Consider the following 27,147-nt stretch of genomic DNA (forward strand, 5'->3'; position numbering starts at 1 on the left):
ATTTTAAGCTGCATAATAACAAAAGGAAAGTACAGTTTACATTTAGAATGGTGAACATTTATTTGGTTGCGAGACTATACCTAGCTGTGCTTAGGAGCTAACTCCTGATAGGTTTTGGGGATCACTCCTGTCAGTCCTGGATGGAACACGTGGTGCTGGGATTGAAACCCAGGCCTCCATATGCAGAGCCTGCACTCCAGCTATGGAGCTACCTCTCTGGCCCAAGAATGATAAACATTTAAAAGACTGACATTATCAAATATTGTCAGGACTGGGGACAAGAGGAACTGATGAATTGAGTGGCAGCAGAGTAAATTTATTCTGCCATCTTGATCTTTTTGTTTTGGGTATTTGTGAGTCAGGTCACTCCCAGTAGTGATTAGGGCACCCAAACCAAGGCCAGCATGGGCAGAGCAGTGCCTTAATCCCAGTACTGTCTTTCTGGCACCATCCTGACACTTTAGTTTTGGTTTTGGCTTAGTTTTGGACAACACCCAGCGTTGCTCAGGGCTTATTCCTGAATCTGCACTCAGAAATCATCAGGAGGGCTGGGGCTGGAGAGATAGCACAGCGGGTAGGGCATTTGCCTTGCACACAGCCGACCTGGGTTCGATTCCCAGCATTCCATATGGTCCCCCAAGCACCACCAGGAGTAATATCTGAGTGCAGAGCCAGGAGTAACCCCTGCATTGCCGGGTGTGACCCCCCGGAAAAAGAGAAATCAGCAGGAGACCATGTGTGGTGCCGTGCCAGGGATTGACTCCGGGTCAATCACAAGCAAGGCAAGTGCTTGCCCTACCCTCTGTAGTAACTCTCTGGCCCCCATCCTACCATTTTGGAACTGTTTTATCTCCACAAATGGCTGCACCTTTTTCTACTGCCCATCAATTTGAGGCCTAAGTGTATTTCCAGGGACATGTGAGATTATATGTTTGGGTGTATGTGTACAAAAGGCAAACATGATATTTGAGAAGCATTACTAGATAACAGCAAACAACTAGAAACAACTGGTGTCCCAATAGCAGAAGAGGTAAGTTAAGATTCATAGCATGAAATGAAAATCCAGATAATAATGAGATAACCTCTCACGTCAGTGAGATAGGCACATATCACAGAGAACAAAAACATATGTTAGCAGGGATCTGGGGGGAAAGGGACATTTGCTCACTGCTGGTGGGAATGTGACTGGTTTGATCTTTTTGGAAAACAATATGGACAATTCTCAAAAAAAACTCAAGATTGAGCACCCATGTTATCTAGCAGTTGCACTTCCTGGCATATACCTGAGGGCCCAAAAACTCTATCCAGAAAGGACATTACCATGCCAATGTTCCACTATTCACAAAAGTCAAATCTAGAAACAACCCAAGTGTCCAAGAGCAGATGACTGTATAAGGAAACTATAATATGTATATACAATGGAATATACCCAGCTGTAATAAAAGATGAAATGCAATTTACAATCACATAGATAGCTTTGGGGAGTATCATACTGAGAAAATCGTTGGAGGAGGGACAGACACAGAATGAGCTTTCTCAGAAGCAAATGTCCAAAAGCAACAGAAACTCAGAACTCTTCTTCAGTAGGAAGCTTACCATGGTTGGGAGTTCATTGGAGTATGAAGGGTTAGGGAAAAATAAAATGGGGGAGGACACTGGGGAAAAGGTGGAGGGGAGTGGATACTCTAGTGAAAAGTGTGGTACTAGAATGATTTATGCAAGAAACCCTACCATTAACAGTGACTAAAGCAAGTTAAACATGTTTAATAATAATGGAGTACACTCAATATGTTGTCAAGTTCAATATTTGTAACCAGAAAAACTTCAATAAATATTATGTTTTGAAAAAAAAGAAGATTCGTAGCATGAAATACTGTGTAGGACTGGAGTGGTAATAATAGGAGGTTGGGCTCTTTCTTTGCATGCGCCAACCTGGATTCAATCCCCAATACCACATATGATACGCTGAGCCTCATTAGGATTGATCCCCGATCACAGAGCTAGGAGTAAGCCCTGAACACTCCAGGGTGTGTCCCCCAAAGCAAACCAAAGCAGCAACAACACCAAAAAATAAATACTGTGCAGCAGTAAAAGTGAACACAAACAAGCATAGCATTGAACAAAAGAGACCAGACAAAAGAGAAGCTGAACTGTGGGATTCGTTTATGCAATTAAGAAAACAGACAAAACAGGAAAAAGGAATCTGTGATGGTGGTCCTTCCTTTGGGGGCAGTGGGTTTCCGTATGGACAGGAAGGGAGTATAAAGACTCGAGAATTCTCACCCAGCTTCTTTTGGGGCTTGGGTATTGGTTATTTTGGTGAATTCACTAAGTGAACATTCATCCAGCTACATTCTTACCCTGGTACACTTTTCTGTGTGTATAACAATGCAAAGTTGATAGATTTGTTTTGTTTCATTTGTGGGGTGTCTAAATTGGGCGTGCTCAGAGCTTACTCCTAACTCTGTACTCAGGGATCATTCCTGGTGGTGCTCAGGGGACCATGTGGGCTGCTAGAAGTCAAAAGTGGGGGCCTAGAGCAATAGTATAGTGGGTGGGGCATACTTACCTTGCATGCTGCCAAGTTGGCTTTGATCCCCCAGCATTCCATATTGTCCTCAGAACACCATCAGGAGTGATTTCTGAGTGCAGAGCCAGGAATAACCCTTTCACATTGCTGGGTGTGACCCCCCCCAAAAAAAGATGATGATGATGGAGGGGGGGAGAGGAGGAGGAAGAGGAGGAGAAGAAGAAGAAGAGAAGAGAAAGAGGAGGAAGAGGAGAAGAAGAAGAAAAAAAGAAATCAGAAGCGGGCTCTGCTGCATGAAAGGCAGGTGCCTTAATGCCCTGTGCACTCTTTCCTGCCCAGTGTCAGTAGATTTGATTTGCACCTTACATGGTGCTGTTTGGTACACTGCATATTATGAACTAAGTGAATTAATATGCCCTCTGAAAATTGTATGTTTTTGTGTTTTTTCTTTTAGATTTTTTTTGGGGGGGATCAAAAGAAAAGAAGAGCACAGTTGGCTGTTCTCAGGACTTACTCAGGGTTTCATGCTCAGGGATTACTCCTAGCAGTGTTTGGTGGATCATATGAGGTGCCAGGGATGGAATCAGGGTTATAGCGAAGTGGCAACATGCAGAGTGCCTGATCTCTGTACTACTATCTCTCCGGCCACACAAACTTGTGTGTTGAAGCTGCAACCTTTGAATTTGGATGTGAGAGCTTTGGGAGTGTGTTGATTGGATCTGAATTAGGTCATGATGATGGGATCCCCAAGATGGGGTAAGTCGGGTTACTTTAACTGAGGAGAAGGGTTGAGCCATACCCAGCACAGTGCCAGGAATCAACCTGGGTCAGCTATGCAGTAATTTATCTTTCCCCTGAATTAATATTCTTAGAAAAAAAGGAAATAAGCAAAGTTGGTACTTCTCTCTGCCTTCCTCCCACCAAGCAGCAGTCACATGTGCACTGTGGGATCAGGGAGGCCCCACAAGCCAGAAAAAGTGGCCTCAGACACCTACGTTGGCAGAACCTTGATCTTGGACTTCTACCTCCAGAATGATGAAAGAGAAAAACATTTTCTCAGCCAATAGCCACTGTCCTGGGACATAAAGAGGTAGATCACCCAGTGAGGATTCTCAGCACAGAGCATGGCACTGGGCTGTCTGCAGAAAAAGGTTGAAAACCACTGGTCTGAGCCAGCTTTCTTCACCTTTTTTTCCCATCTGTGTCCCCCTTTCCATCTTATATCTTCCCTGTGATCTCCATCCAATTGGACTTTTGGAATATCGTGGGGGCACACAGGGACCATCTGTTCTGGTTGAAAAGCTCTGGTTTGAGCTGCCCAGCCTACAGTGTTTGGTTATGATGCCCAAGCAGAGGAAGACCCATGTAAATGTATAATAGCAGCAAGCACCTATTTTTCTGAGATACCATTTTGAGGTGGCCTCACGTGGACCAGAGAAAGAACAGTCTTGCATCCAAGTGACTCCAGACTCACCAACGTGGTCCCAAAGCATGAAGTGCCAGAGCATGAGGAACAGGAGCTGAGAAGTGGTGTGGTGTTCCCAGTCAGCAGTTACGCATTTGCTCCTCTAATAAACCTTCAAGTGCTCCCCCCACCCTGGGTGCTCCATCTGGATCCGTGAACTGCTGAACTCTCAGAAACCAGAGCGTGCTGTGGTTTATGATCTTGAGGAACAGCCAGAAATGGGGCAGCAAAACTATCCACTCAGGAGTGCAACAAAGGCTGGTGTTGTGTTTCCTAAATGTAGTGGGCTTGGCGTTGTAGGGCAGACACAGAAAGCACTTGTGCTCAGAAAAAAAAAACAGTTTTTAAAAGTACCCACAGCCCACCCTGTGCTCAGGTCTTTGCTACACGGAATTACTCTCTGGGATCTAACAGCCGGTTTTGATTCTTTTTATCTTTTATTTATTATCTCTCTGGACTTCTAACCACTAAAATATTTGCTTGGTTTAGGGTGGCTTTCTTGTCTTTGGCAAATATTCCACACTCAATTAGTACTTCAAGATCCATAAATAAAGGTTTTGTTGTTGTTAACTGTCCTCTTTTGCCTTTAAGAGCCAGCCCTTAGCTCAGAACTGCCCTCCTGAAAGGCAGAGGGAGATTGCCTAGTGTCTCACCAAACTGCCCTAAAGGGAAATTTTTTTAAAGAGCAGCTTGGGACCAGATATGGCTCAAGAAGTAGTGCTTGTGCCTTTCCTGTGGAAGACCCCAGGGCCCCACCTCCTACCCCAGATGCCCTGAGCACAACTAGGTATAACAAAAATAAACAAAATTCAGTAAAGAGCGACACAACCCTCACCTCTATCCTACCCCTCTCATTCAAGGTACTCAACAGTATTCATTCTGGGTGATTTAGTGATGCTTTTTATTGTTTAGTGGGCCACACCCAGTGGTCTCTCAGGATTTACTCCTAGACCTCCTAGCCCAGGCAGAATATGTAGTACCAAGGATTGAACCTTGATTAGCTGCGTGCAAGACAAACTTATGTCTCCAACTGTCCTCATTGCATCTGTAGCGTGAACTACTTTTACCATGTTGTTGGCTTCCTATTATTTTTTCTTATGGAAGATTCGGCTTCAGTGACCAGGGAAATAGATGGTTGAGAGGGCTAGCACACATGCTTTCCTGGGTTTGATCCCTGCTACTATTCAGCAGTCAGAGGTAGCTTCCAAACCAACCAAATAAGATTCAGCTGCATCATCAGTATTTTTATTGTTTGTTTTTTGGGAGGGTCACAGCTGCCTTATTGCTATAGACTACTCCTGCCTCATTCAGTGCTGGGGGGTCCTGAACTAACCCCCTGGCATGAATGAAGTGCTGAAGGTTGAACCTAGGACATGTGCATACATCATGTGCTTCAGCCCTTTGAGCTGTCTCTGCAGCCCCATCAGAGGGAATCTTTAATTATTCCTGCTACTTTTTTCCCCCTTTTTCTGGGCCACACTCTGCGGTGCTCAGGGCATATTCCTGGTACTGTCAATGGTCTAAATGCACCAATTAAGAGACACAGTGGCAAAATGGATTGGAAACCTGAATCCAACATTCTGCTGCCTACAAGAAACACATCTGAACAGTCTGAGCAAACACACTCAAAGTCAAAGGACAAAAAACAATTCTTCAAGCAAACAACTCCTTCAAAAACAAAAAAAGCCGGGGTGGCCGTACTAATATTCAACAACATAGATTTCAGGCTGAACAAGACCCAAAGGGACAGTGAAGGGTATTTCTTAAATCAAGGGATATGTACATCAGGAAGAAATTACACTCCTGGGGCTGGAGTGATAGCACAGTGGGTAGTGTTTGCCTTGCACGCAGCCACCTGGGTTCGATTCCCAGCATCCCATATGATCCCCTGAGCACTGACAGGAGTAATTCCTGAGTGCAGAGCCAGGAGTAACCCCTGTGCATCGCCAGGTGTGACCCAGAAAGCCAAAAAAAAGAAAAAAGAAAAAATTGCACTCCTAAACATATATGCACTCAATGAGGGGCCAGCAAAATACTTAGAACAACTGTTAATAGACTTTAAGAAGGACATTGGATATAGGAGACTTCAACACACCTTATCACGTCTTGATAGAGACTAAAAGAGCAAGGAAGTACTAGCTCTGAAGGAAGAAATGTAAGAGAGAGGGCTAATATATATATATATATTATATATATGGCTTATATAATATATATATGGCTTATATATATATATATGGCTTTTCATCTGCCAAAAGCCGGATACATGTTCTTCTCCAAAGCACATGGGACATTTTCCAAGATAGACCACATGCTGGGCCACAAAACATACCTCAATAAAATCAAGAAGATAGGCATTGTGTCAACTATATTTTCAGACTGTGATGTACTGAAAATAGAAGTTAATCACACAGAGAAATGGAGAATCAAATCAGACATGTGTAAATTAAACAGACCATTGTTGAACAACCAGTGGATTAGAGAGGAAATCAAAGAAGAAATCAAAAGATTCCCGGAAACAAATGAAAATGAGGACACAAGCTACCAGAACTTTTGGGACACAGCTAAAGCAGTGTTAAGAGGAAAGTCTGTAGCTCTGCAAGTGTTTATCAGGATGGAAGAAAGGGCCCACATAAGTAGCTTGACTTCACAGCTTAAGATCTTAGAAAATGACCAACAAAAGGAGCCCAAACCAGGCATGAGGAAAAATAATAAAACTTAGAGCAGAAATTAATGAGCTAGAATCCAAAAAGAAAAAAAAAACCCGAAAGATCAATGAAGCCAAGAGCTGGTTATTTGAAAAAATAACATCGTTAAACCACAAGCAAGACTCACAAAGAAAGAGAAAGAGAACTCTAATAAACCAAATCAGAAATGAAAAGGGGGACATCACAACAGAAACCACAGAAATCCAAAAGATCATTAGAGATTACTTTGAGAAGCTATATATTACAAAACAAGAGAACCTAGAAGAAATGGATTAATTCCTGAATTCCTATAAGCTCCCCAGGCTGAACCCAGAAGATTTGGAATACCTGAATAGACCTATCACTATCAAGGAAATTGAAACGGAAATCAGAAGTTCTCAAAAACAAAATCACAGGTCCAGATGGATTCACTAGTGAATTCTTCCAAACCTTTAAAGAGGACCTATTGCCAGTCCTTTTCAAGCTTTTCCAGGAAATTGAAGACACAGAAATACTCCCAAACAGTTTCTATGAGGCACATGTGACCTGATACAAAAAAAAAAAGACAGAGACACCCTCCCCCCGCAAAAAAGAGAATTACAGGCTGATATCCCTAAAGAAAACAGATGCAAAGATCCTCAACAAAATATTAGAGCATCTCATCTAAAGGATCATATACCATGACCAAGCGGGATTCATCCCAGGGACTCAAGGATGGTTCAACAGTCTCAAGTCAATCAACATAATTCATCACATCAATAAAGCACTGTCCTCCCGTTGTTCATCAATTTGCTCAAGCGGGCCCAGTAATGTCTCCATCCTGAGACTTGTTGTTACTGTGTTTGGCATATTGAATACGTCATGGGTAGCTTTCCAGCCTTTGCCGTGTGGGTGAGATAGTCTAGGTAGCTTGCTGGACTCTCGAAGAGGGGTGGAGTAATCGAACTCTGGTTGGCCATGTTGGCCACATGCAAGGCAAATGCCCTACAGCTGTGCTATCGCTCCAGCCCTACTTTTCAACATAAAATATTATTTTGTTGTTTTAGGGCCACACCTAAGCATACTCCTGGCTTTGTGCTCAAGGATCATCCTGGAGGTGGTTGGGAGAATGTATATTTCCAGTGATCAAACTTGGGTTAGCTGTGTGCAAGGGCCTTAACCTCTATAGTATCTCTCCAGTCCCACAAATATGATTTCAAATTTAATATTTTACCAAGTATAGCTTTAGAATGCCATTAATCATGTCAATTCTTCAACACATTAAAATTTGCATTTGTTCCTTCTTTGATTCCCACTGTCTCAATACTTTAGACCTTTATCAGCTCATACCTGGGCTACTTTATCTTACTTTATTTCCTAGCTCTTGAGTGACAAAATTTAATAATCAGAATAATATCTCTTTTCTCATAATCTTTCAAAGATCCCTTATTCACAATCAATAAGGGATTATTATTATCAATATTATTATTGATAATGATAAAATAAATTTTATTTAAAATTTAAAGTTAAAAAATAAAAATAAATTATTATTATCAATAAGGAAATCAATCAACATAATACACTATATCAATAAAAGAAAAGATAAAAACCACGTGATCATATCACTAGATTCAGGATAGCATTTGACAAGATCCAGTATTCATTTATGATGAAAACTCTCAACAAAATGGGAATTAAAGGTATTTTCCTCACTGTAGTCAAAGCCATCTACCACAAGCCCATGGCAATCATTATCCTCAATGGGGAAAAACTAAAAACCTTCCCTCTAAGATCAGGGGTAGACAAGAATGTCCACTCTTCGCCACTTCTATACAATATAGTACTGGAAGTACTTGCCATAGCACTTAGGGAAGAAAAAGACATTAAGGGCATCCAGATAGGAAAGGAAGAAGTCAAGTTCTCACTGTTTGCAGATGACATGATACTATACTTAGAGAATCCTAAAGCCTCTAGCAAAAACTCCTAATACAATCGATTTGTATAATAGAATGACAGGTTACAAAGTCAATATACAAAAGTACATGGCTTTCCTGTATACAAATAAAAGAGAAGAAAGTGATATTAAAAAACCAATCCCGTTCACAGTCTTGCCTCAGAAAATCAAGTACCTTGAAATCAGCTTAACTCAGGAGGTAAAGGACCTATACAAAGAAAACTACAAAACACTGCTTCATGAAATGAAAGAATATATAAGGAAAGGGAGACACATACCATGCTTATGGATTGGGAGAATTAACATTGTCAGAATGGCAATACTCCCCAAAACATTACAGAGATTCAATGTGGTTCCTATAAGGATACTCATGATATTTTTCAAAGAAATAGACAAAACACTCCTGAAATTCATCACTGTCACTGTCATCCCATCATCTATTACTTGAGTGGGCGCCAGTAGAGTCTCCATTTGTCCCAGCCCTGAGATTTTAGCATTGTAATCTTTATGCTCTCTATCCGTGGATGCAGCACGCCAGCTGGATGCCCTTGGGCATAACGGTGATGCGCTTGGTGGGGAATGCGCAGAGGTTGGTATCCTTGAAGAGCCCCACCATGTAGGCCTCTCACACCTCCTGCAGTGCCATGATGTCCGAGCTCTGGGATGCAGGTCAGTCTTGAAGTCCTATGTGATCTCGAGCACCAGCCACGGGAATGGCAGCTGGCAGATCTCTTGTAGCACCAAGGTGTTGGACCAATAGCAGTGCAGCTTCTTCACACCGCCCATGGCTGGCGTGCTCTTGCAGACCGCCTTGGTCACCAGCTGCTTACAGGACGCCTTCCTGCCCGTTGACGTGCACACCGTCTGTTTAGTATAAGCCCTCTCATTCTTCCCAACTCAGCTGGAGACTCTGTCAGGGTTAGGGAAATGAGACCCATTTTATCTACTGTTGTTGGCATATTTAGTACATGGGGGGGGGGGCTTGCCAGGCTTTCCAGGCTCTGCCGTGTGGGCTGGGTACCCTCAATAGCTTGCTGGGGTCTCCTGGGGGGAGGGGGGAGATAGAGGCTTTTGGGAGATCCCTGCAGGTGTTCCCAGTCTACCAAATGTAAGCTATTGGTGAGGGGTTATTGTTCCATATGAATATCAGCTCAGTTCAGCTCAGCTTAGCTTACATTCATATGGAACAATAAACCCCCCACAAAGAGCTAAAGCAATCCTTGAGAAAAAAGAAGATGGAAGGCATCACTTTCCCCAACTTCAAACTGAACTACAAAGCAGTGGTAATTAAAACAGCATGGTATTGTAATAAAAACAGAACTGCAGACCAATGGAATATGGTTGTATATCCTGACACACACTCTCAAATATATAATTTTTAATCTCTGATAAAAGAGCAAGAAATGTGAAGTGGAGCAAGGAAAGCCTCTTTAACAAGTGGTGCTGGCAAAACTGTACAGCTTCATGCAAAAAAAAAAATGGGCCTCTAACACCATGCACAAAAATCAGATCAAGATGGATTAAAGACTTCAGCATCAGACCCGAATCCATAAGGTACTTGGAAGAAAAGGTAGGCAAAACCCTTCACAATATTGAAGCTAAAGGTATCTTCAAAGATGAAATACCACTGACGAAGCAAGTAGAAGCAAAGATAAACAAGTGGGACTTAATTAAACTAAGAAGCTTCTGCACCTAAAAAAGAAATAGTGATCAAGATACAGAGAGCCCATGGAATGGGAAAGTTTATTTACCCAAAACCCTTCTAATAAGGGATTAGTATCAAAGATATACATGGCAATGGTTGAACTTTAAGAAAAAAAAATCCAACCCCATCAAAAAATGGGAAGAAGAAATGAATAGAAACTTTCTCAAGAGATTTAAATGGCCAAAAGGCACATAAAAATGGTCATTTTTTTAATTAAAAATCATGGAGATACAAATCAAAACAAGGAGATATCATCTCACACCACAGAGACTGGCACACATCCAAAAGAATAAGAACAACCAGTGCTGCCATGGATATGGGAAACGGACTCTCCTTCATTGGTGGGAATGCCAACTGGTCCAAACTTTTTAGAAAACAATATGGACATTACTCAAAAAATTAGAAATTGTTGGGCTGGAGCGATAGCACAGCAGATAGGGCATTTGCCTTGCACGCAGCCAACATGGCCGACACAGGTTCGATTCCCAGCATCCCATATGGTCCCCTGAGCACAGCCAGGAGTGATTCCTGAGTGCATGAGCCAGGAGTAACCCCTGAGCATCGTTGGGTGTGACCCAAAAAGAAAAAAAAATAGAAATTGAGCTCCCACTGGACCCAGCAATACCACTTCTGGGAATATTCCCTGGGGGTCCAAAAACACACAGTAGAAACAGTGTCTGCACTCCTATGTTCATTGCAGCACTATTCACCATAGCCAGAATCTGGAAACAACCTGAGTGCCCAAGAACAGATGAATGGGTGAAGAAACAATGGCACATCTACACAGTGGAATACTACTCAGCTTATAGGACAAATAAGAATCACGGTCCTCCCGTTGTTCATCGATTTGCTCGAGCGGGCCCAGTAACGTCTCTATCATGAGACTTTGTTGTTACTGTGTTTGGCATATCGAATACATCACGGGTAGCTTGCCAGGCTTTGCCGTGAGGGCGAGATACTCTCGGTAGCTTGCCGGGCTCTCCGAGAGGGGCGCAGGAATTGAACTCGCATCAGCCATGTTGGCTGCGTGCAAGGCAAATGCTATCGCTGTGCTATCGCTTCAGCCCATAAGACAAATAAAAAATTATGAAATTTGCCTATAAATGGATGAACTTGGAGAGTATCATGCTGAGTGAAATGAGTCAGAAGGAAAGGGACAGATATGGAATTTGTGATATCTACACAAAAGATAACCATGCGAGCAAGCCAGGTTCCGAAAAGGATTCAGCACGATTGACCATATCCACATGATAACCAAGCTCATTGAGGTTTCTCGGGAGTTCAAGATGCCGCTCTGTCTAACATTCATTGATTTAAGGAAAGCCTTTGATTCTGTTGCAACTGAAGTGATCATCAAAGCCCTAGCCAAACAGGGCATTCAAACTCAATACATCAGGATCCTCTGTGAGCTGTATTATGGATTCGCTACCAGGATCTCACCATTCTACAAGGAAGTGATCATAGATGTCAAGAGGAGGGGTTCGGCAGGGTGATACCATTTCACCGAAACTCTTCAGTGCCACCCTCGAGAATGTCATGCAACGAAGGGAATGGGAAGGAATGGGAGTAAAGATAGGTGGTCCGCAACTACACCACCTCTGCTTCGCTGATGACATTGTTCTAATAACACCAAACATTAGCCCAAGCGGCACAAATGCTGGCCGACTTTGACTGTTGAGTGTGGAAAGGTCGGACTATAGCTGAATCTCATGAAGACAATTTTATGAGAAACGGTCTTGTTCCTGATGTTCCATTCACTCTCAATGGAATGAACATCTCCGAATGCATGTGTTATGTGTACCTAAGTCGAGAAGTCAACATGACGAATGACCTGGCACCTGAGTTGCACAGGAGGAAGAGAGCAGCTTGGAACACCTTCAAGAATGTCGAAGAAATAGCTAAGAGGACGAAGAACCTCTGGCTCTGGGCACATCTCTTCGATTCCACTGTTCTTCCTGCATTAACATATGCCTCAGAGACCTGGGCCCTACAAAAACAGGATGAGAATGCTATTCGGATCTCCCAAAGAGGAATCAAAAGAGCTATGCTTGGAGTATCACGCTTCACTCAAGTGAGAAAGAATCCGGAGTTCCGACCTCCGTCAACGATCAAGAATCAGGGATGCTGTCTCGTTTGCCAAGGCATTGAAAATCAGATGGGCTGGACACATAATGTGATTTGGAAATGACTGCTGGACTAGACCCATTACCGACTGGATTCCACAGGAGTCAAAAGATCGCGTGGCCGCCCACCTACGAGATGGTCAGACTTCTTCGTCAAGACCCTGAGTGATCAGTTTGAGGCTCTTTGTGTTCCTGAGTAAGCAGATGCCATTGGGCTACTCTAGCACGCGACAAGTACCAATGGAGACGTTACTGGCGCCCGCTCGAGCAAATCAATGAGTAATGGGATGTCAGGTGATCAAGTGATATGTATCTGTATATATAGCACTGTAGCACTATCCTCCTGTTGTTCATCGATTTGCTCAAGCGGGCACCAGTAACGTCTCACAACAAATTGTGAGACTTGTTACAGTTTTTGGCATATCAAGTAAGTCACAGGTAGCTTGCCAGGCTTTGCTGTGCAAGTAAGATACTCTGGGTAGCTTGCCGGGTTCTCCGAGAGGGGAGAGGAATCAAACCCGGATCGACTACTTGCAAGGCAAATGCCCTACCCGCTATGCTATCCCTCCAGCCCATATATATATATATATATATATATATATATATATATATATGTATTTATATATTTATATATATATTGTGTATATATTAGAAGACATATCCACGGCCAAGAAAACGGTCTAGGAGGACTGGTCAGTGGTTGAAATCAAGCACAAGTGTGTGGGGGGTAGAGGCTAGGTAAGATAGAAAAGGGACCAGGACGACAATAATAACTGGAAATGATCACACTGAACAAATACTGATTGTTAAAAGTAGGTAAAGGTAAAGGGATATACCAGATAATCTTTCAGTATTTTTACTGCAAACTACAGTGCTCAAAAAGAAAATGAGGGGGCTGGAGCGATAGCACAGCGGGTAGGGCGTTTGCCTTGCACGCAGCCAACCCGAGTTCGATTCCCAGCATCCCATATGGTCCCCTGAGCACCGCCAGGAGTAATTCCTGAGTGCAGAGCCAGGAGTAACACCTGTGCATTGCTGGGTGTGACCCAAAAAGCCAAAAAGAAAAAGGAAAATGAGGGGTGGAGAGAGAGAGAGAGAGAGAGAGAGAGAGAGAGAGAGAGAGAGAGAGAGAAGAAAAATGTTTGCCATAGAGGCGGGCTTGCGTGGCAGCGGGGAGGGGAACGGAAGTGATGGGAGGAAAACTGGGGACACTGGTACTGGGAAATGTACACTGGTGGAGGTTGGAGGGATGAGTGTTGGACACTGTATGGCTGAAATCAAATTATGAATAGCTTTGTAAAGATCTGTCTCACAGTGATTCAATAATACAATGGTTTAAAATTATGTGATTGATTATAGCAGATACTTTATTTGTATACATATTTTATATACTTGTATACCCCAGATCATATAAAAATTTATTAGGTGAAAAGAGGTCACAAGTGGCAGAGTTTGAGGGTCTTCTGATGCTGCTCTCCCAGGGACTCAGACAGGCAGGGCAGTTGCTCTGCTACCTGAGCCACATCCCCAGCCCTGGTTTTTTTATCTTTGTTTTTTTTGTTTGGTTGATTGTTTTTTTTTGTTTTGGGTTTTGGTTCACAGCTGGTTTTTTGCTTGGGGACCATGCAGTGCCAGGGATCCAGCCAGGGCCTCCTGCATACAAAGCATGCATCAGCCCATTGAGCTCTCTCCAGCCCTCTTTTTCTTTTTAATCTATAATTCTTTCTGAATTTTCTTTTCTTCCACTTACCTTACATTATTTTACATTTACTTTCCCATGAGGAATGAGTATGACATTTTTTTTTTATTTTACTAGTGAAGCGCCATGAGGTACAGTTGTAGATTTACAAATCTTTGTGCTTGGGTTTCGGTCATACAATGATCAAATACCCATCCCTCCACCAGTGCCCATTTTCCACCACCATGGATAATATCCCCCCCACCCCCCCTCCCACCCTGCCTCTGTGGCAGGGCATTCCCTTTTGTTCTCTCTCTCCTTTTGGGTGTTGTGGTCTGCAAAAGAGGCATTGAGTGGCAAACATGTTCAGTCCATAGTCTACTTTCAACATGCATTTCCCCTCCTGGGAGGATCCTCCAAACACCCTTTATTTGGTGCTCCCTTCTCTATCTGAACTGCCCTTTCCCCTAAAATACCCGGTTGGCCTCTAAGCTATGGAGTAATCCTCCTGGTGTTTATCTCAGCTATTCTTGGGTATTAATCTCATATTTTGTTGCTTTATATTCCCCAGATGAATGCAATCTTTCTATGTCTATCCCTCTCTTTCTGACTCATTTCGCTTAGCATGATACTTTCCATATTGTACCACTTGTATGTAAATTTCATGACTTCATCTTTTCTAAGAGCTACATAGTACTCCATTGGGTAGATGTACCAAAGTTTCTTTAACCAGTCATCTGTTCTTGGGCACTCAGGTTTCTTCCAGTTTCTGGCTATTGTAAAGAGTGCTGCAATGAACAAACAAGTGCAGATGTCACTTCGACTACACATTTTTGCCTCTCTGGGATATATTCCCAGGAGTGGTATCGCTGGGTCAAATGGGAGCTCAATTTCTAATTTTTTGAGAAACGTCCATACTGTTTTCCAAAAGGGCTGAACTAGTCGGCATTCCCACCAACAGTGAAGGAGTGTTCCTTTCTCGCCACATCCGCGCCAGCATCGGTTGCTTTTGTTCTTTTGAATGTGGGCCAGTCTCTGAGGTGTGAGATGGTATCTCATTGTGGTTTTGATCTGCATCTCCCTGATGATTAATGATGTAGAGCATTTTCTCATGTGCTTTTTTGCCATTCGGATTTCTTCTTTGAGAAAGTTTCTGTTCATTTCATTGCCCCATTTTTTGATGGGGTTGGATGTTTTCTTCTTGTGGAGTTCAACCAGTACTTTGTATATCCTTGATATCAACCCCTTGTCAGATGTGTATTCGGTGAATATCCTTTCCCATTCTGTAGACTGTCTTTGTTTTTTGGTCACTGTTTCTTTGGAGGTGCAGAAGCTTCTTAGTTTAAGATAGTCCCATTTATCTATCTCTGTTTTTACTTGCTCGGCCAGTGGCGTGGCATCTTTGAAAGTACCATTAGCCTCAATGTCATGGAGGGTTTTGCCAACTTTGTCTTCAATGTACCTTATGGTGTCTGGTCTGATGTTAAGGTCTTTAATCCATTTTGATATTATTATGACTTTTTTATGGTAATGTGCACATCACGTAAAAATTATCATTTTAGCCATTTTAAAATGTTATTTAGTGGTATTTAGTACATACCCAGGCTATGTGGCCATTACCACTGTCTGCCTCTGTAACATTTCTATGATTCTAAAAGCAACCCTGTACCATTAGCATTACCCTCTGTTCCTCCTTTCTGCCCATACTTGGTAATCACTAACAGACTTTGTGTTTCTATGAGGATTGCCTATTTTGGGCATTTGTATATAATGACATAAACTTAGGTATATAAACATATATGTACACAATCACACAATACAATTTTGTGTCTGGTTTCTTTCACTTAACAAAGTTTTTGTGGTTTATCTATTGTTATAGGTATTATTCTTTTTTGTGTTTTTAGTTTAGTTTGTTTTAGTTTGGGGACCACACTTGGTAGTGCTCAGAGATTGCTCCTGCTCTGCATTCAGAGATCACTCTTGGCAGGACCTTGGGGGACCATATGGGATGCCAGGGATAGAACTTCAATAGACTGTAATCAAGGCAAGTGCCCTACCTGCTGTACTAGTTCTCCAGCACCTCATTCTTTTTTGTGCCTTAGTTAAATTCCTTCACATGGGTAGACCACATTTTGTTTATCCATTCAACAGTTAATGAACATATTTTTGTTTCCACATTTTAGCTTGGTGACTAGTATCATCACAAATATTTTTGTTAAAGGATTTGTGTGATACCTGTTTTCGTACCTTTTTTTTCTTATTTATTTTATTTTCTGGCTTTTGGGTTACACCCAGCAGTGCTCAAGGCTTACTCCTGGCTCTGAGCTCAGGGATCATCCCTGGCAGCTCAGAGAATAATATGCCATTCCAGGGATTGAACTAGAGTTGGCACATCCCACTTACTATACTGTCTCTTTGGCCCCATATAAAAGGTTTTTATAGCTTTTAGGTATATTCCTTGGAGTGGAATATACAGTTCCATAAGCCAGGTCATATGGCAGTTTTGTTTGACTTTCTGAGAAATTGTTAAACTGTCTTCCACAACAACTGCATCATTCTATATTTACACTAGCCGTGTGGGAAGATTCCAGTTCTCCAGCTCTCACTAGCTCATATACTTGTTTGGTTTGGTTTGGGGACTTTACCTGGCAGTGCTCAGGGATTACTCCTGGATCTGTGCTCTGTGATCACTCCTTGCAGGGCTCAAGGAACCATATAGGGTTCTGGGAATTGAACCAGGATCAGCCATGCAAGGCAATGCACTACCAGCTGTTCTCTCTCTTGGATCACAGGACTTTTTATTTTTGTTTTTAGTGGTGCTTGGAGATTGCTCCTGGTAGTTCTTGGAGGATCCTATATGACACAGGAACAAACTCAGGGCTACAGCATGAGTATAGTTTTATGATAGGCCTTTGAGCTATCACCCTGTCCCCCTCTTTTTTTTTTAATGTTCTGCTAGGTGAGATGTGACATCTCACTATTATTTTTCTTCCCTTTTCTTTCTCCTCACCCACTCCCCTGCTTAAGAGAACAGTACTCAGGGGACCACATGTGGTTCCAGGAGTGAACTGGGCTCAACTGCCTGCAGGGCAAGAGCCTTAGCCTATGTATTTTCCCTGGGCCCGGTTGGACCGCGTGCTCTCTCTCTCTGGACCTGCTGCTTAGCCCGTGAGCTCTCTCTCTCTCTGACCTCGCTTTCCCTATTTTGTGACACTGGTATTCAGGAGTAGTACTCTTTGTGTGGAGTATTGGGAATGGAATTCACGGTCCTCGGGGACATGGCAGCAGTATTAAGCATCACACTTGATGATGGGAGGGGTAGTTACAAGGATTGAACTCATAGGTCTTATATGCAAAGCATGTGCTCTTCCACTGAACACACCCTTAGGGACCCTCATTGTGCTTCTAGTTTGAAATTTCACCATTCACTGTATGTAGTGACTAATGACATTTAGGATTTTTTTCATATTCTTGCTGATCATTTGCATATCTATTTTTGGAGAATATATGTTTAAGTCTTATGCTTCTGTTTTATTTATTTAATAATTTAGTTTGGGGGCCACCTCTAAGCAGTACTTGGGGGTTCCAGCTTGGTATTTAGGGATTGCTCCCTGAAGTGTTGTGGGCTCCCATTTGCAAAGCCTGTACTTCAGCCCTTTGAGTTATCTCCCTGGCCCTTGCTTACATTTTATTTAATTACAAGTGTTTGGCCTCTTTTGTGTAATTTTTAAAAAAATTTTTTTCTTGCTTTTTTGGGTCACACCCAGCGATGCTCAGGGGTTACTCCTGGCTCATGCACTCAGGAATCACTCCTGGTGGTGCTCGGGGAACCATATGGGATGCTGGGAATCGAACCTATATCTGCTATCTTGGCTGCGTGCAAGGCAAACGCCCTACCCGCTGTGCTATCGCTCCAGCCCCCTTGGCCTCTTTTGTTGAGATATAGAATTCTTCATTTATTTTGGATACTAGAATCTTACCAAATTTACAATTTGCCGATCTTTTATCCCATTTTACAAAATGTCTCTTTACTTACTTGTCCTTTGAGGCACAAGTTTTAACTTTTGATCAAGTCCAATTAATTTTTTTCCTTTTTTGCCTGTGCTGTTGGTCATATTTACTTTCCTTTCCCCTCAGACATATCGTTTTAGTTCTTACAGTTTAGGGTTTTTACATAGAGCTAGTTATCAGATATAGTATCTGGTGAGGCAACAACCAGTGCCACTCTTTTCAAAATTAGATGTCCAGTAGTACCAGTACTTCTGTAAAGGAAATTTTTTCCCCATTAATGGTGAAAACTATCATGGTACTCTATGGAAAATCAATGTGTCATAGATGTAGATGTTTTATTTCTGGAATCTCAGTTTTATTCCATTGACAAATTATCCATTCCTAAGCTAATACAACCTTGTTTTGATTGGTGTACATTTCTAGATTAAATGACCCCTTCAGCTCTCTTTTTTCAAAATGACTTGATACCTTGTGAACTTCAGGATTCAATTTTCCAGTCCTACAAAAAATGTAATTGGTTGGAGCCCAAGAGATAGTACAAGAGGTAACATACTTTGCATGTGACCAACTCTAGTGCTAATTTTTCAGCACTACCAGGGATAATTCCTGAACATAGTCCAGACTAGTCCCTGAGCACTGCCAGTTATGACTCCAAAACCATCCAAATAAGACCATCCAGAAACATGCTTGCCTGCATGCAGTTTCAGTTCCCATCATTACACAACCCCACCCCCCACCTCCCGTAACTCTCAGGGTTGCTCCCAAGCACCACTGGGAGTAGTAGACTTTGAACACTTCCAAGTGTGGTCCCTCCACCTTCAAATGTAATTAAGGTTCTGATAGACACTGCATTCAAACTATAAACAGGATCCACAGAGCAAGAGAGAGCTCAAGGGGCTGAGCTCATGCTTTGCATGCTGGCATGTACGAGACCTGGCTTCAATTCCTGGTGCCACATGCACCCACCCCCAACCCCAGCCACCACCATTGCTTGAGCACAGTTTGGTGTGGCCCAAAAACAAAAGCAAAACCAGGGCCAACCTGGAGATATTCTTATGGCAGTGCAGGACTGATAGTTTGGTGCTTGATGGTGTCTTGGGAGTCACTAGGGCTATACCCTGATATAGCAGTGCCAGAATGTCATTGCAGTGCCAGAATGGAATTCAGGAGCTTGTGGTGCTGGTTATGCGCTCTGCCACTGGAACCTTCTCGTGCTCCCCTGCCCTCACCCTGGGACCTCTGCTCTTCTTCGGCAAGGCCTGATGAACTGGCTGGTGCTGGCTCTGGGGAGAGGCTGGGACTGGAAAGCCTTTGCCCTGCCTGCAAAGATGCAGCCTCACCAGGGGCTGAACCAGAAGATGGGCATGATGGGGTCCCGGAGCACAGCTCTCCTGCTGAGACTGACTGAATCTTCTATTGGTTGAAGAAATGGTGATTTCTCCCCATAACTGCCCAGCATACCTTTGGATTAAGGAGCCCCTTTCACCTGAGGAACTCAGTGGTGCACAAGCGGGGTCCTGGGGAGGGGTGGACAGGGCACCTTCTGGCATCCATAGGCTTGGATCTCACCTTCTGGAGGCCTGCTTCACCCACACACTTTCTCTTTTCAGCAGTGGCCGTGTGCATATGGCCAGGCTCCAGGAGACAGTACCAGCCCTATCTCAGGAGGAAGGTAGGTGTCCACGTTACACAGGGGCTCTTTCCACAGTGGAGAGATGGGTGTCCACACTACAGAGGGGTCCTTCCACAGTGGGGAGGTGGGTGCCAGTACTACACAGGGACCCCTTTGTAAGGGGGAAGTGGGTGTCCACCCTACACAGGGGCCCTTCCGCATAGAAAGGGGGGTGTTCACACTGCACACAGGCCTCTGTTCAGGACTTGGGCCACAAGGGAGTAGAGGAGCCTCACTCCTTGCCCGGAGTGCCTGGAGCGGCCCCTGACATGCCTCTTGTGGTGTCCATGCTGGGAGGGTGATGGGTGGGATTCCCACAGTCTGTCTATCTCATCCACAGGCACTCAGTCCACCTTGACGGTGCCCATCCTTCTGCCACACCTTAAGTGCTTTTATAAGCATTCCCTGCACCAGGGACTCATCCGGCCCACCCGGCGCCTCTGCAGCCCCACCTCAGCTACAGCATCCAAACTGCCCAAGAAGCCCAAGATGCAGGCCACAGGGGATGTGTTCCCCACTGACTGGAGTCCGCCACCTATTGAGTTCCTGAACCCACCAGCCAAGGGTGCAGCAGGACCCCAGGATCTGAGGAGACTGGCCCACCAGCTGCCTGAGAAGTTAGCATCCAAACAGCAGACCTCGGACCCCAAGAGGAGCCTAGACTCATTGGAGGAGCTCTTCCTGAACCTGGCCTGCCCGAATCAGAAGGCTGCAGCCCTGCCAGGGAGCTCCCAAGACTTGGTAAGCCAGTGGCCACTCTATGGCTGCCCTCCTCTGCGTTCATGGATATCCCGCCTCAGTGACCCCTAGACAACCTCTTTTTTGCCATTTTTCAGCCATGCCCCACCTGCCCTGCTTAGCTACCTCCCTGATCTGTCACCCCAACCTCTCTCCAGCTCTTGGCCCTGGTACTTAGGAGCTTTGGTCCGTGGTCTCTCCATGTACTTCCACTCACAGATGGCTTGGGAATGACACCTTGTTTGATGCCCTTCCTGTGTGGCCCTCGCAACTTTCATGGGTAAAGCTTGGATGATGGCCCAGGGGAAAAGAGCTCAGTGCCCTTAGTGGTGAGGCCCAAGCCCAGGTCTAGGTTCCAGCTTGGGCTGACTTGAGTCTGGTGGTTGGGGTTTCCACATGCAAATGGCAGTGAGGCGCTTCTAGCTGGAAGTCAGCTGCTGTGGCTAGGTGAACAGTGGGGAGTTTTAAGAGCCCATAGATTCAAGAAATGGATTTGAAGAACAGGAGTTTGGTTGTTTATAATAGCCAAGAGTGTTGACGACCTGATTATAATTAGTAGGAAACTCATAAATACACACTCCTGTCATATCAGACTATCCTGAACAAAAAGACTCTCAAAATTCTCTGTTTAGTGTTAATATGGACTTAATCCTCAAGGCAATTTGAAGTTGAAAAGAGCAAAACTCGGAGTGAGAGTGTGCCATTATTTGTGTTAAGTGAAGCAAGTGTGGTTTATGATAAATTGTTTTTATATCTAAGTATTAATCGCTTTGAAATAGGATTGAACTCACTAGGTTACCATGTGGTTGGAGGTGGATAGATAAGAGGTCAACAGTGGTCCTCCTCCTCCTTCTCCATGAGAGGTATGTTTCATGACCCCTGTGGTATCTGAAACTGTGACTGGTACCAAATGCTATAGATACCATGATGTATAGATACTATTCTGTATATACCTATGATGAAGTTTTAACTTAAATTAAGCACATTAAGAGAATAAAAACTATAATATAGGGGCCAGCAGGTAGGGCATTAGCCTTGCACAGAGTAATTATTGCATGCAAAGCCAGGAGTAACCCCTGAGTACCGCTGGGTCTGGTCCAAAGACAAAACAAACAAAAAAAGTAATCAAATAGAACAATTAGAACAATATGCTATGATAAAAGTTATGTGATTGTAGTCTCTCTCAGAACATCTTATTGCGGCCAGAGAGATGGTATAGGGGTTATGATGCAGCTTGCCTTACGTGCAGCTAACCCCACTTTGATCCCTAACATCTCATATGGTCTCCAGGTACTCTCAGTAGTGATCCTTAGTCACAGATCAGGAATAAGCCCTGAGTAGTGCTGGGTGTGTTGCCCAAAACAAAACAAAACAAATCAAAACAAAATTTTAAAAGGAAAGCAGAAGAGCATTTTATTGTATGTACTACTTTCAGACTACATTTGACCTTGGCTAACTGAAACCACAGATGAGGGGGCAGCACTCTATGACTTTAGACATTTTGATTGTTTTGTTTTTTTTTTCATGTGAATGAATTGCCTGTTAAGAAAAATAAAGATTTAACTTAAAATTATATGTTATTATTTCCCTCCCCTTTTCTTTCTTTCCCTTTCACACTGTTTCTCCAGTTCACCTCGGGGAGCTCAGAAAGCTACGTCAATAGCTTAGATTACTTACTGCAGGAGAAGAGGTGAGTGTGGGAAAAGTGCATGTGGTGGACATATCTGCAGGATCACCCTCTGAGACACTGAGCACATTTGTTGAAGAATAGAACCGCTCCCTTCAGTCCTCTTGTGTGCTCTTGTCAAGAATGAGTGAGATCAACTTGGGACTCTCTATGGCAGACCCCACCACATACAGCTGACCTTTGCAGTGGTCCTCTCTCCACCTGTCTCTGTTCTGCTCAGTTCATGACAGTTTTGAGGTCTCTCAACTTATTCAAATATTCTATTAGAGGGGCTGGAGTGATAGTACAGCGGGTAGGGCATTTGCCTTGCATGCAGCTGACCTGGGTTCGATTCCCAGCATCCCATATGGTCCCCCAAGCACCGCCAGGAGTAATTCCTGTGTGCAGAGCCAGGAGTAACCCCTGAACATCACTGGGTGTGACACAAAAAGCAAAACAAAAAAATCTATTAGAAGGAAACGGGGAAAACAAAGCTTGAGCAAAGGTGTGCCTTGAGAGTGACGTGTGAAGCATTGGTCTTTCCTTCTGCCCTGGAATGCACAGCACATGAGCACGGCATTTTCTCACAGCCCTTAACTCATTTCTGCCTTCTCCTGCTACTTCCTAGAAACACAAGTAGATGCTGGTTTCTTTATTTTATTTTTTTAGATGCTGGTTTCTTAGAGTGAAGGCCCAGTTGATGAGAATGGGTGATCCTTTAGGAGGCAGAGATAGTCTGGCGCACGTTTCTTGTGGGCCAGAAGTGGCCAGCTCACACTCAGGACCAATTTTGTGTGAGCAAGCTAGAATCCACTGTAACCATACAATCCAAATTGCCATGAACATTAAAATTTTTTAAATGAAGGAACTAGAATTACTCTCCACACAGTGGACTCCTCACACTGCTCGAGGCTGGGACCTGCAGGCGCTGGGACCAGCCAGGCCAGCGCACTTCTGTGGTTGGGTTAACTTTACTCCTGGACATGCCCTTTGATGGAGCATGAAAACATTGCTCACCTTCTTTATTCTCTGTGCTCTCTCCTCCTCCTCCTATTTCACATTTGCCTGGTATACACACAGTCCAATTAAGTGTCAGCAGAGGCAGTGCTATTGTTTCCTGCTTGGGTTCTTGTCTCTCCTCTCCTGCTGGGGTGAATAATGCCTCCCTTGTCTCTGGTTTCCCCACAAACCCAGTGTCCGTGCTGAGCGGACAGAGTTAAACATGTGAGTGGAGGAGAATCATTGTTTTTAAATTCTTTGTTCATTTGTGGCCCTCAAACTCACTCTATCATCATCACCCTCTATTATAGCTGCTATACTTGAGTCATTTTTCTCCCAGAAACGTTCTAAGTTAGGAAAGGAGCCACAACTCTTTATTTCCACAGAGCCCAGAACTGTGCTGGAAATATAGTAAAGGCTTGAAAGTGTCAGCAGAAACATGAACTCTTGTGGGGAACCACTCAGCCTACTCATCAGCATCCCCCCAGCATTGGGCATTTCCTGCTCTTCACTGGGCTCTCTGCTGGGCACTGAAGATTCAGGGCTGATGGTGTCATGCTGCTCTCCTGGAACTGTTTTAATGTTTACCAAGCTGTAAAATTGCTCAAAATAGTGTATCTAACTTGTCATCAGCCAGGACTCCCTAGGAATGCCCTTGTCCTTGAATCTGGAAGGACAAGATTTGGGGCAGGGCAAGCAAGTGACAGGAATTAACTACAAAGGATTTGATACAGAGAGAGGACAGAAATTCTGGTGGCTGGCAAGGACTGGAACTCATGGTTCTGGCAAATAAGGGCTTCAGGGTGTAAACAACAGGACATACAGCCGAGAATGATGGGAGCTAGATCATGTGGGCGTCTCCAAAACATACTGTAAACGGGTAGGGTGGTGCTTTCTCATGTATTTAAGAAAGATCACTCACTCGGGCTCCGTTAAGGAGGAGGGAAGGGAAGGGTGAGAGGAAGTCAGGTGAGTGGTCATGAGAACACCAGGCAAGAAGGTGATGGGGCTGCAGAGGAGTATATAGGCCTGGTGGCTGGGACACTGGGGTGTGTGTGGAGAAGAGGAATTCAGACTTGGACTTGTGGGGCCAGAGGCACGGGGAATATCCGGCCCGGGGAGGGTCTGGGCTGAGAACAGGGCACCCGTGGGCTGAGCCACATGAGCCTTGGAGAAGCAGAACAAGGACAGCACAAGCACAGAGAGGATGATTTGGGATGGTCAGTGGGAGAAGGAGGGGGTACAGGGGCGCAGGGGCTCAGGAGGGCAGGCAGGGCTGGGAGCAAAGGAGACAAGGTGCTCAGGAGCTAGTGGGAGAAAATAGGTACTCTGGACCTGGGGGTGAAAAGCAGAGCCGAGGAAAGGAAAGGGAAGGAACAGGGACTGGAGGACTCCATTCAGAACTCAGAGGCAGGCCTGTCGGGGTCTCCAAGAAGCAGAGGGCATAGGGTGCCACCCGCTCAATGTGGCAGGACCTGGGGAGGAGCAGAGTGGAAGGCACAGAATGTGTGAGCAAGTGAGCCAGGGCCAAGGCGAGGCCCATTGTGAGGACCCGTCTGAGTGGCTCGTCTCAGCCCTTCGCAGACCCACTGTTGTTGCCGTGCACCTGCCGCCTCCCTCATCCCCCCCGGGTCCGAGTTTGGGAGCCCGGGTGCAGAGAGGCCAGGCAGTACAACTCCTGGCCCACCATCTGCTCCTAGGCCTGGCCGTGTGCTTGGGATCCCCGCAGCCCAGGCAGGGCACTGACCTCTCCCTGCAGGGAACAGGCTCCGGAACAGGAACGGGAGAAGCTGCTTCTGCAGGAGTGCCCGGACATCAACTCGCTGGATCTTGAGGAAGATGAAGTGTCTCTCACACATGAGCACAGGTGAGGAGCCCAGGGCCTGTCCACCAGCAAGGTCCCCTGTGGCCTCTCCAGGCGAAGGATTTCAGTGTCCTCCATTTCAGCCAGCACCAGTCCTGGCGGACGCTTTTAGGTGGTCTCCTGAGCCCACCTTCATTCATGGATTCCACCGAGATTTGCTCACTGCTCTGAGCAGGGCCGGAGCGGACCCCTGAGGGAGATGGGAGACTCCCAGGAGGCTCACTCCTTGGGAGTAGCCCACACCCCTCTGTGCTGGTGCCTAATTCTTTCCTATGCTGCTGGGTGCACTCCATTTCTAGGGGTGCTGCATCCTAACCTGGGGTACTCAGCTTGTCTTTTACTCAGTGGGGCTCACTCTGTTCCCTGCAGAAGGCCATAGTCTTTCCTGAATGCATCTCTCCTGTCCCTCTCCTTTCTCCTCTTTCACATTTCCTACATCAAAATATCTCGCTTCACTAGAAAGTGGCGCTGGTGGGAAGGGGACTTGCGTTCAGGTGCCGAGTCTCCCAACGACAGGCTACTTAACCTGTCTATACTCCGCGATAACCTTACACTCATGGTTTCTCCGGGCGCCACAGCTCCAGAATCCCGTAGTTTTGCTGTCTTGATCGGAGGCTTGGATCGCTTGCAATTTCCAAGAAAAGGGAGAGGGAGGAAAAGGAGAGAGCAAACATGCCTGCTCTGGCCCCTGTGTGCCCAGTCTGTGGGGGCAGGTGGTCTGAGAGGGGACGACACAATCAAAGGTCTGAACTTGATAGCTTGAGTGCGGAGCACATGGCCATGCAGTCTTTCTCCTTTCCTGGGATAGGAGATGGTGCTTCTCTCAGTGCTCTCTGTTGGGCACTGACTGGGGTGGGTGGGAGGGGGGGCGGGGGGTCTGGACTTTTCTGTACCTGAGTCTCAGAGATGAAGTCCAGTCACCTGTGAGCAGCTCTCAGCCACCTGCCCCCTTCACTCACTGCCTTTGTGCTGCACTGTTGGGGCTCTGGAATCTGGCAGGGACAGAAGCAGTCGGGTGTCTGCTCTTACAAGGCTTTACAGGGGAGGGAACCAGACGATGGGAGCTGGGGTGATGGGTGCTGAGGAGCAGGATAGAACAGGGAGGGGCAGACAGATGCTGGAGGTGGTTGAAGGTTTGGGTGAGAGGTCAGGGAAGACCTGTGTGAGCACATGACTTCTTTTGGGAGGCAAAGGGATGCCCAAGCAGTATTCCGGAGCCCTAGGGACCCCTCCTGCTGCCAGCGGGCTGTTGGTTTGAGGCCTAGAGATGATGCAGTGCTAGGGATGGAACTGATGGTGTCAGTCACACCCAAGGCAAGCAGCTTATCCCTGAACTTCCTCACTGAACAAATGACTTTGAATCAGAGCCCTGGGAGAGGCTCGAGGCAGGCTGGGCAGCAAGGAGGGCCAGGTGGGGTGCTTCGTGCTAGAGCTTTCCTTCCAAAGGTGCTGGTTGCTGTTCATCTGAACCTCTACTCTCAGCCACCACAGGGTCATGGGCCACAGGAGGACCCAGCACTAACTGGGGCATGGGTGGCTGAGGGCGGAAATGGGGGGGGGAGGGGAGCACGTTCAGAGTGTTTTCAAGCTAGAGCTGATGAGACTTGTTGATGAGCCAGTTGGAGGACGTGGAAGGGAGAAAGGAACCAAAGGGAGCAGCAGGAAGGTGGGCGCTATCTTTAAACGGGGATGGGACAGAGTGACGAAAGCTGGGCCAGAGAAGGGTGCTGGCATAATATCGAGGCTCTTTGGGGGGATTCCAGGGGCATGATCAAGCAGGTGACTTTGGAGATTGTCACATGCAGAGACAAGCTGGGAGTCACCAGTACAGATGCCGTTTAAAACCACAAAACCAGAGAGCACAGGTGGGCGGGTTCAGGGAGAAAGTGCCAAAAGCAGGGGTGCATTCAGAAAGAGGAAACAGCCAGGAGAGCAGGCAGGTTGCAGGAAAGCCAGTCCCGGGAGCAGAGCGAAGAACATGCCAGACAGTGGGTCGGGGGGAGAGGACCAGGCTTGGTACTGACAAGGCAGGGACCTTGGTGACCTTGGCCATAGCAGTGCTGCTGGACTGTGGGGGCC

General features: G+C 45.3%; 1 protein-coding gene and 1 non-coding gene across 2 annotated transcripts in view; one reads left to right on the plus strand and one right to left on the minus strand.

Moving 5' to 3' along the window:
• Window positions 1-4,564: 4,564 nt before the first annotated feature.
• LOC130038415 (small Cajal body-specific RNA 11) lies at window positions 4,565-4,699 on the minus strand. The gene has a single exon (XR_008794673.1). It is a non-coding gene; the product is annotated as a small Cajal body-specific RNA 11 (non-coding RNA).
• A 4,697-nt stretch (window positions 4,700-9,396) lies between these two features.
• FAM178B (family with sequence similarity 178 member B) overlaps window positions 9,397-27,147 on the plus strand; it is a 104,261-nt gene continuing 86,510 nt past the window's right edge. The window contains exons 1-4 of the mRNA XM_056129041.1: window positions 9,397-9,474; window positions 20,216-20,525; window positions 22,166-22,229; window positions 24,964-25,071. Coding sequence (XP_055985016.1) covers window positions 9,397-9,474; window positions 20,216-20,525; window positions 22,166-22,229; window positions 24,964-25,071 — 560 coding nt within the window. The remainder of the gene's footprint in view (window positions 9,475-20,215; window positions 20,526-22,165; window positions 22,230-24,963; window positions 25,072-27,147) is intronic.

This window comes from Sorex fumeus, unplaced genomic scaffold (genome assembly GCF_029834395.1).
Source record: "Sorex fumeus unplaced genomic scaffold, SorFum_2.1 ptg000006l, whole genome shotgun sequence".
Classification (NCBI taxonomy): domain Eukaryota; kingdom Metazoa; phylum Chordata; class Mammalia; order Eulipotyphla; family Soricidae; genus Sorex; species Sorex fumeus.